Source organism: Oenanthe melanoleuca, chromosome 11, assembly GCF_029582105.1.
Source record: "Oenanthe melanoleuca isolate GR-GAL-2019-014 chromosome 11, OMel1.0, whole genome shotgun sequence".
Taxonomy (NCBI): domain Eukaryota; kingdom Metazoa; phylum Chordata; class Aves; order Passeriformes; family Muscicapidae; genus Oenanthe; species Oenanthe melanoleuca.
This window is the reverse complement of record NC_079345.1, coordinates 11,922,563-11,939,045: the sequence shown is the minus strand read 5'-3', so window position 1 is coordinate 11,939,045 and position 16,483 is coordinate 11,922,563. Positions and strand designations below refer to the sequence as shown.

The 16,483-nt window shown below is 42.0% G+C and overlaps 1 protein-coding gene across 2 annotated transcripts in view; it reads left to right on the top strand.

Moving 5' to 3' along the window:
- The window catches only part of NKD1 (NKD inhibitor of WNT signaling pathway 1), a 107,863-nt gene that overhangs the window by 59,507 nt on the left and 31,873 nt on the right, over positions 1 to 16,483 (top strand). For both annotated transcript variants that reach the window (XM_056500912.1, XM_056500911.1), the window contains exon 4: positions 9,429 to 9,486. In XM_056500912.1, the coding sequence (XP_056356887.1) occupies positions 9,429 to 9,486 (58 nt within the window). The remainder of the gene's footprint in view (positions 1 to 9,428; positions 9,487 to 16,483) is intronic.

Here is a 16,483-nt window from a genome sequence, read left to right as displayed (position 1 = left end):
GCTGCCTGCCCTGTGCTGTCTGCTCTGTGCTGCCTGTGCTGCCTGTCCTGTGCTGCCTGTCCTGTGCTGTCTGCTCTGTGCTGCCTGTGCTGCCTGTCCTGTGCTGCCTGTCCTGTGCTGTCTGCTCTGTGCTGCCTGTGCTGCCTGCCCTGTGCTGCCTGTGCTGCCTGTCCTGCCCTGTGCTGTCTGCTCTGTGCTGCCTGTGCTGCCCTGTGCTGTCTGCCCTGTGCTGCCTGTGCTGCCTGTCCTGCCCTGTGCTGCCTGTGCTGCCTTCCTGCCCTGTGCTGTCTGCTCTGTGCTGCCTGTGCTGCCTGTCCTGCCCTGTGCTGTCTGCTCTGTGCTGCCTGTGCTGCCTGTCCTGCCCTGTGCTGTCTGCCCTGTGCTGCCTGTGCTGCCTGTGCTGCCTGTGCTGCCCTGTGCTGTCTGCTCTGTGCTGCCTGTCCTGCCCTGTGCTGTCTGCTCTGTGCTGCCCTGTGCTGTCTGCTCTGTGATGCCTGTGCTGCCCTGTGCTGCCTGCTTTGTGCTGCCTGTGCTGTGCTGTCTGCTTTGTGCTGCCTGTCCTGCCCTGTGCTGCCTGTGCTGTGCTGCCTGCCCTGTGCTGTCTGCTCTGTGATGCCTGTGCTGCCCTGCCCTGTGCTGCCTGCTTTGTGCTGCCTGCCCTGTGCTGTCTGCCCTGCCCTGCCTGTCCTGTGCTGCCTGCCCTGTGCTGTGCTGCCCTGTGCTGTCTGCTTTGTGCTGCCTGCCCTGTGCTGTCTGCCCTGCCCTGCCTGTCCTGTGCTGCCTGCCCTGTGCTGTGCTGCCCTGTGCTGTCTGCTTTGTGCTGCCTGCCCTGCCTGTCCTGCCCTGCCTGTCCTGCCCTGTGCTGCCCTGCCTTCTCTTACTGCCTGCTCTTACTGCCTGCTTTGCCCTGCCTTTTTGTCTGCCTGCTCTGCCTGCTCTGTTCTGCCCTGCCTGCTCTGTTTACTCTGCCGACTGCCCTGCCCTGCCCTGCCCTGCCCCACCAGCCCAAGCACTTTTGTCACCTACCTGCCCAGCCTGCAGCCCAAATCCTGCCCCAGGTCTTGTTGCTACAGTACCATTTTCAAGGAAAATGCTATATGCTGTTTTCAGCTATTGAGATAGGCAATTGGAATTTCTAACAATAGAGGCAACTCTTAAATTAGAAAGAAAATGTTTGGAAGGGAACTTTTTATTTGCTTGTAATTCTCCTGACATCCTTGTGAATCAGCATGCAATTGTTCATCTGAATTAAGTTTTTAAACGGTGTGCATCTGTGGGGTTTTACTGCTGGTAATTAAAAAACATGTGTCTGTTTTCATGTATTCAGGATCAGTCACCAGCCAGGCATGGTCACTGATGCTGGACTGCTTACAGGAATGTGTTGAGATAGGTTCTGCTTTTCATTTTCTCTTTTTCCGCAGAGCCTCACAGTGCTTGTCCTGCATGCCAGGCTGCAGAGGAGAAAAGAAACCTCCATGTCTGTCTTTTCCTCCTGTTGGCTCTGTTTTTAGCCTTAATGTTGATGGCATTGTGCTTTGCTGGGACTTCCTGGCCCATTAAAACCCCGACCAGTTATAAAATGATTAGTTGACATACCTGGGCTCTGGGGACAAAGGGGTGGTTTAAAAAGGAATGTGAACCATCTGTTTTGCCAGCACCTCCTGTTGACAGATTTATGGCTCAACATTAGCATATGTGTCCAGGGTCACACACCTGTGCTTCCTAACAAGGTAATATTATTTAGCAGGAATGTTTTCATCCTGAGGATTCAGAGCTCTCTGCAAAGGTGGGCATCAAGAATTCCGCTTTACAGTTGAAAAACGAAGGCACAGAGAGATTTAAGTGATTTACCCTACACCACACAGTGAGTCTGTGGTGGAGCAGTTATTGAATCCAGGTTTCCTCCAGCTGCATAAATATACGTCATCCATTAGCAGGAAAAGCCTTAGAGCCATAAACATAATAGAGAAGCATTGATTATCATTCTGGGGGAGCTTTAAGCCCTTGTGCTGTATGAAAATCTGAGCCATATAGGAAGACACAGGCTATTCTCACAAGGAAGGTTCAGAATGCAATACAGTAATGACCACTGAAGATGATCACATCTCAGATGAGCAAGTTATTCTGTACTCAAGCTCTGTAGCCATTTTCTGCATGCCTGGATACCATCACCTCAGTGCACTTAAACCTGTCTGTTGAAGAGTTTCTTGATAACCAAATCTATCATGAAAGGAAGTTGAACAGAAAATCAGATTTATTACATAGCTGTGCCCATCTGTCTGCTGTGGTGAAGAAGCCCAAAATAAGCAATTCAGAGAAGTTGTTGAGCTTCTCCAGGCTGGAAGGAAGATGAAGATTTGTCCTCTTTCATTCATGTCCTTAGACATGTTCCTCAGTATAATCTATGTTGAAGATAAGATCTTGGGGAACATGGGACAATTGATTTTCCAATCAGCAAGGAGATTAGAGGATAGTTAGAACAAGTAAGGTAAATAGCTGAATCTGTAAAGTGAGTTCATTTATTCTTCTGAAGTAGCTTCAAAGTGAATTTAAATATAGCAAAAAGCAGTCATTTCTTGTTTCAGCTCTATTTAATCTCAAAGACTGATGATCTTTTTTAGTTGAAGATGGCTGGACCCTTCAAGAAGAAAGTAACTGCTGATTCTGTACATCTGTTCTAACAGTTGCTCTCAATTATATGATCTCTTATCTGGCAGAAGTCCTTGAAAATCTGTGTTTTATCCTATCACCTTAAAAATTAGAAGCCTTAATAGTTACAGAATTCCAATAATAGTGTTAATGGAAGATGTCACTTTGCAAACACCTAGCAAGGGTTTATAAATTCCATGAAATCCAGGATTAAAACATCATAAAAATAGTAATTTTTTTTTTTTTATGGCTGGGAGTTACTGCTCCCAGAGAACAGAGGTAGCCAAACTGAAGGCATTTGTGTTTCACCATTTTATTTTTGGAGCTGGTAGATTAGTGTGATCATTATGCTAAGTACCAAGGGATGAATTTTGGTATCTATGGTATAAAACCCATTGTGTCCTGCTCTGTCTGTTAGGAAGATCATAACTTTGGGCACAGAGGCCAACAAGGCAGATAAAGGCAATAAAATCCTAAGCCACAGCAGTTAAACCCATCCAAGATCATCTGTCATGGATCTTAGAGGAAAAGTCTGTTTTCTTAAGAACTCTACCTGCTGTGATTATATGATGAAGAAATTTTATCTGAGAGAAGCTTCAATGCATGGTAGAGGAAGAAAAACTCTTCTGTAATGGCAGAGGACAGGTTCTTATTTCAGAGAAAAAAAACACTACAGAAGTCGAGCTTGTTTCTTCTGCTGAACAATCTACATTATTGCAGTTGCAGTGTCTATTCCAATGTGGGTCTAAAAATCAGAGTCACCTTGACTTTTTAAAGTGTGAACTGGTTTATGCATTCTCTACAGAACATTGCATCCTAGTGAATTATCTGTATTATTAAATTATCCAGAAATGCAAACTTCAAAAAAGTAAGACCTCATGATTGCAGAGGAAAAAGGGAAATATGCTGTAGAAGAATGATATTAGGCTTAAAACAAGGCATAAATGTGTATTGCTCTATAGTGCTTTTCTGTATGGCATATGTTTAATTTTTACATGTATTCACCTGGTTTCAATTTTCATTATAGTGAGGCTTGGCATATATACTTTTATCTGTGTAAGGCCCTGGGTTTATAGATTACTTATGAACAGAGAAGGACAGGAAGCTCTTGTCCTAAATAGAATACTGTAATACCAGGAGTGTATGGTTTATTTGAAAAAGCTCATGAGGTGGATCTTCAAGCATTTTTGAAAGAGAATATTACGATGAAATCTTCATTTCCAAATCCTGAGAGAGCCAGATGCATGCCCAAAGCACATTCTTCTCTTTTGCCTGTAAGTAGTGATTGCTCAAAATTGTGTGCATCAATACCTACTTTCATGTTTGACCTCATGGGTACCTGTGCATGGAAGCTGCTGGCCTGGCACAATGTCCTCTCCACATATGTCTGACAATGAATTGTTTATTTATTTATTTCCTTATTTATTTCATGTTCAAGGTTTTAGCCTAGCTATAAAGGTGTATTTAAACAATGATGACCACCTCAGGATAACTGAGTTTCTGCTTCCACTCACATTAGCCTAAAAGGGACACCATTATCTGAGGTGTCAGGAGGCTTCCTAGTGCTGGAGCCCAGGCTGGGGCTGGTCATTGTTACACATGGCTGTGCTTCCAGTCCAAGGGAAATTTCAGATACCCAAAGGGGATCAAGGTTCCTTCCATCAACTGTTTTTCAAGAGTCTTTTTCCTCTTTCTCTTCAAGTCTGAACAAGACTGAAAAAAAAATAAAACAATAATGACTGCTTTGGGGTTTGGATGGGTTTCCTGAAGCATCTTCAATAGATGAGGTTTTCACATTTTCACAATCTGCTAAGGACTTGCTGTATGAAAATCAGACTTATTTTGGAAACTTGCTTCCTGCAAGTGAGACTGAAACAGAATGGCCACTCAGCACCTGACAGGCCCTCAGTGGTTTTGTTGGAAGGCCAAAGGGCATCCTCATTCTCTTGAGCCTCTGTTTCTTGGGATTGTTTTTTCTACATCAAGAATTGAAGTTTGTGTGTAGGTGACACAGCGTTCTTGTTGGCAGTGACTTTAAAACCATTTAAAACCTACACAAGACATTAGAATTACCACATATCTTGTGCCTTGCAGTCCTGTTGTGAAATGCATTTCTTCAACTTTGCTCATTCCAAAACTTTATTGCATCAATATGAGAATAAAGAGAGAAAACCCCATGTTTCAGTCAGATGGTTAAAAATAGGGAGGAAAGGTTTTTGGTTTATTTGTCATTCTGCATGTGTTGTGCAAAAAAAAAAAAAAAAAAAAAAAGTATATATGATTCTTCGACAAAAACTTAATTAATCAGGAAATATGTGCACTTATTCTGCCAAAAATGTGGAAAATTTAGTATCTTAAGGCTAAATCAAAGTATTTTAACGAGGTGTTTGAAGAAAGAGAGAGGTAAAGCAACTTGTTTCTACTTGAGAAGAGCAACACCTTTTAGAAAAATGTTAATTAATGCAATATTGACTTGAGATGTAATACAAGGAGTAGAGGGGCCCAGGCTTTGAAAATGTGCTTGTTATCAGGATAACCCACTTAAATCAAGGGTTATGCTTTGAAATATCTAATATATGTATGGATGTATCTGTCTGTACTTCTCACTGGAGCAAAACTGTATTGAGCACCGTGTTAGGTGAGGCACAGGCTGCTGAAATACACTTTGTGAATGCAGTCAGGAGCTTTGGCTCTTGTGTGCCTTAAATGTGCTGGGTGTCGTGGGGGTGATGTGGAAAGGCAGAGCCAGGACAGAGAGGGGTCATTCTGCAGAGCAACTGGTGGGTGTAGGGTCGGGGAGGCAGGACTAGGGGATGTGACTGCAGATACACCAGTGCAGAGCCTGGAAGGGGAAGTCAGGGGGCTTGACCTCAAGGCAGAAGCAGAAAGGGAGCCAGCAAAGGTGATGTAGGCAGGATGAAGGAGGAGTATTTGCACTGCAGCATTTTCAGATGGTCTGTGAGAAGAAAGTCAATAGCTGGAAGCCCCAGAGTGAGTGCCTGGCCTTTGTCTCCAGAGCCTTGTATCAGGAAGAAGACTGCACAGAGCTGTTAGGGCTGAAGTTGAGGTTAAAAAAATTAAAATTTCCATTGAGTTAAAATGCACTGATGTCTGATTGCACAGTGAAGGTGGGAAGCAAGTGATGATTGCTGGACTTGTACCCAACTGAATAGAAGCATTGGGGTGTTTCTCTTAAATCTGGGGTGTACCCTCTTAAATCTGAGTACAGCAGCACCTATCAGAGTGGGGTACATGGGGCACAAGGTCCTTTCTAGCCAGGCCAGGCAGCAAGCTGTTCTGGGTTTTGAAGCACATGTTTGAGCCTGGATCTCAGTCATTTACTGTGAGTTGTGTTGGTAGCTAACAGCAGCCAACTTATTTATCTGGGAAACTCCTGGTGAGGTAGAGACACTTACTCTAGATGGGTTTCTGTTCAGCAACCCATAGCAATGGCATGCTGGAATAATCCTTCTGTGTAAATGTTTCTTTTCTTTATTCTTTCAAGAGCTCTGACCTCATTTGTGTAGTATTTCAGAGGGTACATCTGGTTTTGGTTGTTTCATGACTCAGTGTTCCAGTTAGAAAAGGCAGTGCTGTGATTTAAAGCATCGTGTCAGGGCAGTGATATACAGCTGCCTATGACCCCAGTGTTGCTCTTGGGCACTGCTCCTGCCTGTGGCAGAGCCTGGCTGGATGCAGGGCTGTTCCTGCCTTTTTCATCCCCTCAAGCCCAAGTCCTCTTTGTGCTTGAACCACTTGTCCCCAGAGTCAAATATTCCTACCTGGCTGTAGTGTTTGCTTCCCACTTGAATTTCTTGAGCTGCGAGTTCTGTTTTACCCATTGACCTTTTCTTTAACTCTAGCCCACTTTATGAATTTGGGGTGCTGGGGGTAGATGCACTGTTTTATCCACTCTAAGGCAATTTATCTGGGTTACTGAGAGAATATTATGCAGGATGAGCTGCAGTCAGAATTGTTTTCTCTGATTCTTGCTCAACTTTCATATTTTTATGTGTGAGTTCACTATACTGCCCAGAAACTGTTTCTCAGGCAGGTGCATTCTGGTGTTTATCCAGGTTGCACCATCTATCTTGGTGGTGCTAAAAATATTCAGGTAACTCTCTTGCAGTTCTTTTGACAGAAAAGTTAATGATGATAAGATGAATGAGACAATATATGTTTTTTCTCCTACATTTTTTTCCCCTGTAAAATCTTAAGAGTTGCCCACACCCTTCTCAGATACATGTCTGTCTATCAAAGATGATCCACGTCAGAATCTTCCACAGAGGAGTACCTTTGAGTGGGAGCTGAGAAGTGTGCTCAAATGTGTCACTAAATGTTCAAACAATACTCTCATCAGTTTCAGGATGGATTGTCAATTTATGTGCTGTCTAACAGTTATATTATGGTTCAACAGCATGAAAAACACTTTTTAGAATGTGTTAATTTATAATAATTTGGTTTAAGGCAGAAACACTTACTGGAAATTTGCTTGCATTAAGTTACTACTTTAACTTAAATAACTAGGAGCTAGAGAAGGAGTGAAACTAGACTGGAATATAAAACATATTTGCTTAAGACCCATGTAATGATTAAAAGTGAGGAAATAAGGAAGCTAGTGTAATGAATATTAATGCTTCACTCTACTATTTTACACTCCCTGTCTTCCACTGTTTTCCTTTGAGTTACTTGATAGTGCATTTTTCATCAACAAATGTATGCTCATTTTAAGTGATATCTTTAGACATACGAAAAATCACAACAATTAATGACTTGTGAGTTTTGTAGAGCGTGAGATTAATGGCATCATTTTGACAGGCAATGTTTGATACCCAGATGCAATGCTTGCTTAGCTAAAATTTTAGAAGGTGAAAGTTACCATCCAGATAGTATTCTCAGAGATACACCACAACTGCCTACCCATTGCATATTTGCTGGCTAGGTTAACAGAATTTATTTTTTTTCCAAGGAGAGTGGGAACTCCAACACAAAACCCCAAATGGAACAGTTATTCAATATTTAGCATTTTGGGAGAGCAGAGTCACTTCTATATATCATTATCTATGGGAGCAGGCAGAGGTATGCTCTCACAGCTTATGGAAAATTGTGACATGAGGGAATTTGATCAAACAGAAGCATGCTAACTTGTAGATGGTTCTGAAAAGAGCATCTTGCAGCAATATGATGTGTCATGCCAACATTTTGTGTCTTCTTTTAACTCTGTTTGTTCCTTCCATAATTTTTAAGGTAATGATTGATATTAATCAGCACATGCCCAGAAAAAGGCAGGTTTTCTTTTACTGGAACAAAAGTAGTTTTTTGTGGTTTTCTACCTGGAAAGATAAATCCAGAATGTCAGCTTTTATAGCAGCATTGTGGTGTGCTGTATCCCAGTATTCCAGGCCAGTTTGCCAGCATTTCTCAGATATATTTGTCCTTCAAGGAATAACTTTACTTCAGGGGATGTGACTCTGAAAAGGAAGTATTTGCAGGGTTTCTGGGCTTGGTATCCAGTATTGTTAGTGAAATCTAATTTTTAACATGCTGTTGCAGAAATTGATACAGAGGAATTCCTAAAATATGCTTTTGTGGCTTAGTTACTCTGTTGTAACTAATCTCAAGGAATAACATTTGGGCATGTGGAAGGTAAAGAAGTCTGCCAGCTTTTTCAAGAAAAAGAGGTGAACTGCCTTTATCATGATCAAATTCCTTAACCATAAAGCTAATGAATACAACCAGACATTAAATTTCACAGGTTACTCCCTTATCTTTATCTTGCACTAAAAGCTCTCCAAGGTCAACTTCCAGCCCACAGGCTGATGCTGAGAATTCTGGCTGTGTGCTGCTGGTCTGTTTTTGCAGATGCAGCTGGAATGGCTGTGAGTGCAGCACACCAGGTTTTTAGGCCCATATCCTTCTCTGTCACCATAACTTTATCAGGGCAGAGAGTGTTTGGGGGAGGATCCAGGGAGCTGGACTGCAGTGTAAGGTCAGTGACACTGTGGTGCTGCCCAAGCTTTGGAAAGCTGAGAGCAGTCAGGACATGAGGATAGGAGCCATTGCTCATGGCTTAGCTGGGGGGGTGATGGAGCTGGAGGGTTTGTTAACATAGAGCAAGAATGCTCTTCAGAGTATTTGTGACTGGGATTAGCTCCAGATCCCACTGATGCCCTTTATAACTAGTTCAGCACCACTGGAGAAATGTTTTCGGGTCTGAGATAAGTTCATTTGTGTATCTGTGGCATCTGCTTCTGTATTGTTCTAGACATACTGGGGCTGACAGAATTTCATTAATTTCAGAACTGAGGGCTCAGGCAGCTTGTCAGAATCTAGTATCTGCTTTTCTTGGGTGACCTCTGGCATATGGAAGTTTTCTGTTTGTTGGTGGAACCAAGTGATAACATTCCTCTCTGGGTAGTGAAGGACTTATTTCTCATTTCCATTTGGAGTTTTTTAATCTTGATTGAAAGAACATTGAAATGCTAAATATTACTTTATATAATTATTTAAATATGGTCTTTTTTTTTTCTCTTTTCCCTATATAGTCAATTCATCTTCACTTAATTGTTGTCCAGAAGTATGTCCAGAGCAGTGTAAAATAGCACCAAATGCATTGACTTCTACTACTAAGGTGATTGACTTCTTTCCTGGAAAACAGTTTCTGTGTTCTCATTCACGTTATAAATTAATTCTGGCAATCATAAATACATATTGTTAACACCTCAACACTTTTTATGTAGTATATTTGTAGTTAATTTGTCTTGTTTTGTTTTAAACAGGATTTATCTGGGGAAGGCTACAGAGACACTATTGGTGATGAACACTTTCATCTAGAAGGTATTTAAATTTTTTTTGGTTACTATAAAGGGGTATTGGAGTAAGTTAGTGAATAAATAAGTGTGAGAATGCATAAATTTAGGGTGTAGTTCTTGATCTACTGATGTGTCATTTGCCTGAAAAGACTGTTAAGATGGAAATAGGGTATTATTTCTGTATCTGCTACTACTTGTGTTGGAAAAGTTACCCAGCTGAATCACAGGGACCAAGTGTTTTAATTCAGGGTCTCACCATTTTCTCCAGGTGCTTCTCCTGACGCTGGTGGGAGTGGTGCATGTCACTGTCCCTGGCAGATGTGGCAATTGAGTGAAACTGTTAGCACTGGGTTGTGTGGGACACTGCACTCCCTCATGGGTTGCACAAAGCAGCCTTAGAAACTCCCACGTTCATTTCTAGTAAGGACTGGAGACTTACTCAACACATTTTTCTGGAATATGAATGGAATCATTATTGCCTCAGACAGTTTCTCTTTCCATCTCATCTCCTGCTGTGTGATCACGCAGATGAGATGGAATCATTGTTGTGGGAGGACCTTTGGTGCCTGTGAGTATGGATGCTGTATTCTGCCAGAGAATATATCCAAGGTACCTTGAGCTTCAGGGACAAGTGGGGGCTCATGGATGGAGGAGATTCATTTGTTGCTCATTCCTTTCACAGAAAAAGGATTTCAGAAACTCTCTATATAACAAGTGGTTGCATGGGCTGTGTGCTGGATTTATATCATACACTAGTGGAAACAATATGCCCAGTTCATTTAGAGCAATGAACCATTTCTATACTTTTATAATCCAATCATTTGTTTCTGGTATTAGAAGCTTTTGTATAAAAAGAACGTGAAAGATTCTCCATTAAGAATGTCTGCCTTCCAGTTCCTTACCTGTGCAATGTGTTAATATACTGTGATTCTTGGATTCCAAGTTTCTCTCATATCTGTAGTTTACAAAGACTGCATGTCTTGTGTGTGTCATAACACAGGAACTCAATTTTGGCTGGTGCTTGTAGGCTACTCTTAATCACAAAGGCAAACTATACTTGCCATGATGGAGTTAGTGTTTGTTGAGTGGTTTTGTATTTAACTTCACCACAGTTATCCAATCTCCCCTTAGCAGGACATAGGGTAGGATTTTAATTTTAGAATTATAGGAGAAACTACTTCAGACAGGATATTAAATGTCAGCAGGGTGAATAATTTCATTTTCTTTGTCTCATTCTGTCTTTCCTTGCCTTTAATTATTTCTTTCTTTGTTGTGTAGCATTATCTTGCATAGCAAACATAATGTTCAATATATAATGTTTTCAAACAAAATTCTTTTTATTAGAGTGTAAAGCCTTCTAGGTAACTGTAATTTCAGTCTTTCAGCAGTTTCACATTATTGCTCCTGATGAGTCTCATTTGTTATGAGCTAGCAGAGAAGTGAAGACCAGATTTAGATGCCAGCAGTGGTCAATCCTTTGTGTGCTGTCACCATGGAAGGGCTGTTCTGTGGCATCTTTCCAGCTGGGAGGGAGATGGCTGTTCCCACCCTGTGCTCAGGCAAATGCATGCAGGTTGTCAAAGCTGGCTACTCATCCCTTTTTCTCTCAGATATCCAGGCTGTGCTTTCCATGCTGGGGACAGTGTTAACCACTTCCTATTTCATTCAGATACCAAAAATCTTGTAATTATCAGACAATACAACAATCATTGTGTTAAAGCATCCTTATTGTGTAACTTTTGACTTGCATCATACCTTAATGATTGTGCTAGTTAGTACTAGCACAAAATTGTGTTATGAAAGTGAAGCTGAAGCATGATTTGAGATCTTTGATAGGGCACAGCTCGAATTTTTAGGTACAAGATGGCAACTGTCATACATCTCCTCTGCATAGAAATGTTTCTGTGGGAAAAGGTAATTAATATTCTAGAACATAGATTTCCATCTAAAATAGTTGTTCTGCCTCTATTTTGCTGCCTCATGATCCTTGCATATGTACTGGTATAACACATTTACATGATTATATTCTCATGTGTCATAAGGTAACATCAAAATCACCAACAGCTTCAGAGACAGAGATCTGTAACCCAAAAAATGATTGGTTAGACTAAGCTCAGAGAGACAGGAATGGCAAATACCATGCTCTACCAAATACCATGCATCACTGAACTGTATTCTGTCTTCATAAATACATGGTAGGGATGAAAAAGAAACATTTTTCAGATTTGCAAAAAAAGCACAGCAAACAGTGCCACAGTTCTGGTTTAGGGGAATGTTAGAGCCTTCTCTCTCAGGAACACTCTTGGAGAATAAATCTCAGTTCTTTAGAAGACTCTCACTGAAAAGACAAAGTGGCAATAAGAGAAATAATTGAATTCTTTATTTTGTTTTACATAGCCAAGTTCATTACCTTTTTTTTCCTTCCCTCTCTTTTTTTCCCCCTCTTAGCTGTGTGAGCACTACAGATAAAAAGGACTCTCTTTGCTGGATTTAACTTCTGTGTTGTTATGTAAAGCTTGATCAAATCCTTTCGTCTTAACAGACTTAACTGGCCAACAGCAAAAGGCTCGGGATTCTGGGATTAAGATTGTATTTGGTAAGAGGACTGGTGCATTAGTGCTTTCTTTTGAACTATACAAAGAACAAAGTAAACATCAAAAGCATTAAGCCATGAGAGCGGATTGTTGACTCAGTGTTGCTGCATGACAAGAGGTTAGAACTCAATAGCAGCAACTCTGTTTATTGAGTGCTGTGCAGCAAGCAGTGGTGTGACCAGCACTGCCCATTGTATCCACCACCTGCCTTTGGGTCTGCTGCTGGGCAAGTCGCTAAATTGAAACTTCTGGATTTTCTCTCATGTGGTCAGTTGAGAGACTGATTCCTTAGATAAGAGACACCAGTGGAAACCTCAGTCTCATATTACTCTTACTCTGTTTTCCTTCCTCCTCTTTCGTTAATAACACAGCAATTGGGCATGCTGGATGTAGGTTCTGTAGTGGATTTGTTTTTGCATCTTGCGTCCCAGGTGATCTCCCAGTGCATTTCAGAGCCTTCCACTTGCCAGACCTGGAGCACTTGTGCAATCTGCTGTGCAGTGTAGGGATGTCTGTGCTCCTTGTCCCCCAGTTTCTGCACAGGAAGGACGTGCTTCATCACCCTTCACACGTAGGGTAAAAGAGCTCCCATTTTCTGCTCCTTGTCCCTAGCTAGAATAATGGGTTACCAGAACTTAATGACTGGGGGTGGCTCTGGAAGAAGTCACAAAAGCTAGCACAGACTTTAGGAGATATTTTCCGTTTTGTGTTGGTGGAGAAGCTAAAATGGCAGGCAGGAATTGAGTGCAGGATCAAACAGCAAGGCACTCTTCTGCCGTGGAGACAAGCAGGGGGCTCAGAAAGACAAACCTGCTATTTGTGTGCTCCATAACAACATCACAGTTCTCCCTCAGCTCTTCTAGGCATAAGTAAGCTTCTAATGAATTAAGTGTCCTGCTCTTGTTTTCCAGAACTTTTTTCACCTCCTTTCCCGGGACCCTTTCAGAAATGTTTGCAGCTAAAACCTGTAGACCAGGAGAGCTTTCTTACCTTGACTGCTCCATGTCTTTCTGAAATGAACTGGGGTTTCTCCATCTTATCACTTGAATATTCAAAAACTTTTCAGGCAGTTCAGCTAAGGAAGGAGCTGATGCAGTCCTCTGATGCAGACTGATTGTATAAAGTGCTGATTTCTTCCTTGTGCCAGTACAAGCTCTCTGGACCCCCATGGGATACAGCTGCCTTTTGGAGTTCACAATGAAGTCCTGAGCTTCACCTCGATACCTAACCTATTGTCCCAGTTATTTATGCAATAATGTGATTGCTCATGCCACTGCTCTCCTGAAAAGTATGACCTAAGTATTTGCATTAATCAGAAATCTGCATCTCTTGAGATCAATCTAGTCCTGTAGCTGCCAGAGGAGCTGCCTCTTACACTGATAGCAATCTGTTCCCTGTTTCATTTGTCAGCTGAGGGTGATGTCTTGATTATTATTCTCTCAACAGAAGACTGGAGAAGATCCAAGCCTTCCTGATGCCTTATCTGAACATGATATCCAAAGCCCTGCTGAAAGCAGTGACAGAGCTTGGCCTGAATCAACAAACCCAATTTTTTATGTTTCCCAAGACAGATGTATCTAAAACCCTAGATGTGAGATGTTCCCTGTTCTGTTGCCCTATACCAAAGAATACAAATTATTCAGGTCATCTTCTTGCCCACTGATATTAGAAAGCCCTCCAGCAGAGTTCAAAGCCCATGTTATTGCTGAAGAAAAATCTAGCAGATCTGTAAAAGAGCTGCTTGTTGCACTTTTCACATATTTACAAATGGTTATGGAATTTTTAGATCTGCAGTTAAATCATTCTGTATCCAGCAAAGCAGAAGAGTAATTTGTTATATTCTTAACATTGTTACATGTTTTTCAGCTTTTTACTAGTGTGTGCAGTATCTCCTTCACATCTTTCTCCCCAGCATCCAGGGAATCTGTGGTCAAGTGAGGTGTGGTTAGCAGTGCTCCTGCAGGAACAGCTGTGTTGTTATTTATGAGTTTAATAAGAACCAATAAGCTTACAAGGAACCAATAACCAAGAATGAGCTGGTGGTTTATGATCTTCTGCCCAGCTCAGGCTGCCTGGACTCCCCAGCTGCACGTGCTTCCCTCTCCACCCTGATCCCACACATCCCAGTGGTGGGAGCACATTGGCTCCCAGGTGTGTGCTTGCCTTTGGCTGCAGCAGCAGGGGAGCATCCTCCCCAGTGCACCTGGCATTGAGGCTGCTCCTGGGTGAGCTGACTCCCTTTGCTCCCTCTCTCCATTCAGCAAAGGTTCAGTGGAGGATTTAGTTCCTGGAGTTTTCTCTAAAATTAGTAATTGGAAGAGTATTTGTCATGTTGTCAGCTCAGAGGAAGGGTGATAAGGTATAGAACTTGGGCCCAAATTGTTTCTAAGCTTGTCAGCAGAGCAAAACTTGAACAAGCATTTTAGCTAGTTTTATCTAACCTACTTGCCTAGGGGACACTTTTTACTGTACTTTGTTAATTTCTTAACTCTAATAAATTAATGTATTGTTCTAAGCTGAGCTGTGAATAGGTAATAAAAGCAGTAATTACAAATTGCATTCCTCTCCCTAGTTAATGCTTTCAGTTATAATAGTTATTCATTTTCTAAAGCTTAAATAATTTCTGTATTTTATACACATGAAATTCCTGTGTATTTATAGAAAAGGCATAGACTGCATCTTGCACACGGGTAAATTTTCTTTATGTTGGCACCACTGTTATTACATGTATGGTGCTATTGATGCAGGCTTGGTGCTTTGTAGAAAATGATGGTCCTTTGTAGAAAATGATGGTCCTTTCTCAGGTTCTTAAAGAGAATACCTATTTATCCCTGACATTGCAAGTAGGGTGTTAATAATTCTACCTTAAAGTGCTCCTGTGGTCAGCCTTCTGGGATGTTATATGGGAACTCTGCATGTTAATGACTTGTTGCTAATCCTGTGCACCTACCATAGATTTGCTATGCATGAGTATGTGCTGTGTGATCACCTCAGATTGCTGTATTTTATTCAGCTCCCAAGAGGTTTCTGCTGTATCCTGTCCTGCTGCTCAATATGACATGGAGCAGCTCTGAAAAACGTCTGGCCACAGGGTGACCCTCTGGCAGCAGGCAGCAGTGTGTGACAAGCAGCAGGTCCCTGCTGGGCTGGCAGCTGATAAGCTGGTTACTGTGGGCTGGAAGGAGCAGCGAGGGACGTGGGGTGTGGGGAGGAAGGAGCAGGGGAGAGTGCCAAGAGAAAACTGCTTAGTTTGGCAGTTAGAATAAAAGTCACCAAAGAACATGAGACTGGTAGGATTAGCAGAAGTTTTCCTGTGGTTGTGCACAGATCCAGGAAATTATAAGAAGCAGGTAGGCTGTTTGCCATGAGTGGGAGGAAAATCTTACGGCATGAGGCCCTTTAAAAAAAAAAAATTAAAAAAATATAAAATTGTACAAGTGTTTCTTAACATTAGCTGTTCCAGTTGAGGGGGGTTGGTATTTGGATCAGGAGCTTTTACTTCTGGAGCTGCTGTTTCAAGTGCAGCCAGGTCAGTAGTGATGAAAGACTGTTGCCATCCAAGGGTTGCCCATGGCCTGTGTAATGAGTTAGTGGTCTCCAGGTGTTTCCAAATGAACCTTTACAGTGTGTCTAACAGCTCCCACCCATGTTGGCAGGCAGAGCACGGAAAGGCAGTGAAAAGTGGGCTGTTAGGACACCTCAGAGGGTGAGCTTTCCTGCTCACACTGAGCTGCTGCTGTGTGGAGAGCCTGTGCTCTGCTCCCCGTGTCCTGCGCTCCCTGCACCGAGCATCTCTCCCTTTAGCTGGCACCCAGCTCCTGCTGGTGCTGCCTCACAGGCTGACAGATGATGTGTTTTGTCTATGGTTTGGGAGTGTTCTGGGCTGTGGTCCTCTGCATTAGCCTGGGAAGATCATACCTGCTGGAAGCAGTGGTTTCACATCTATCTCTGTGTTCAGCTGGGAATTTGTTACACTGAACACAAGCAAGTTGCATGATTGGTTCAGGAGCAGCATAGCAAGGCTGAGGATGAAGCTTGGGATTTTCTGCAACCATGTCTGTCCCTTAGAATATGATAGAGTTTTAAAGCACAGTACACAAGAAAGCCTTCCAAACTTACTAGTGGTCTATATTATCTATGATAGCTGAAGAAAGACAAATGTTAATAGAGAAGTGAATAAGCACTTGAAAAAAAGGAAACAATTGATCCTTAATGAATATCTTAAATATGGAAAGCTTTAAAATAATATTATGTGCATGGTATTTATAATAATATTGGTTTTCCATGTTCTTTCCATCTACCTAAGACTGGCAGCTTTTCCTTCTGCCGTGAAGTTCTTCCCAAGTGGTCATTTAAAAAATAATCAATTAACAATAAGAATATTCTTTTATTGTCAGCTCTGGGGTAGTCATGAACTAGTTTTCTAGG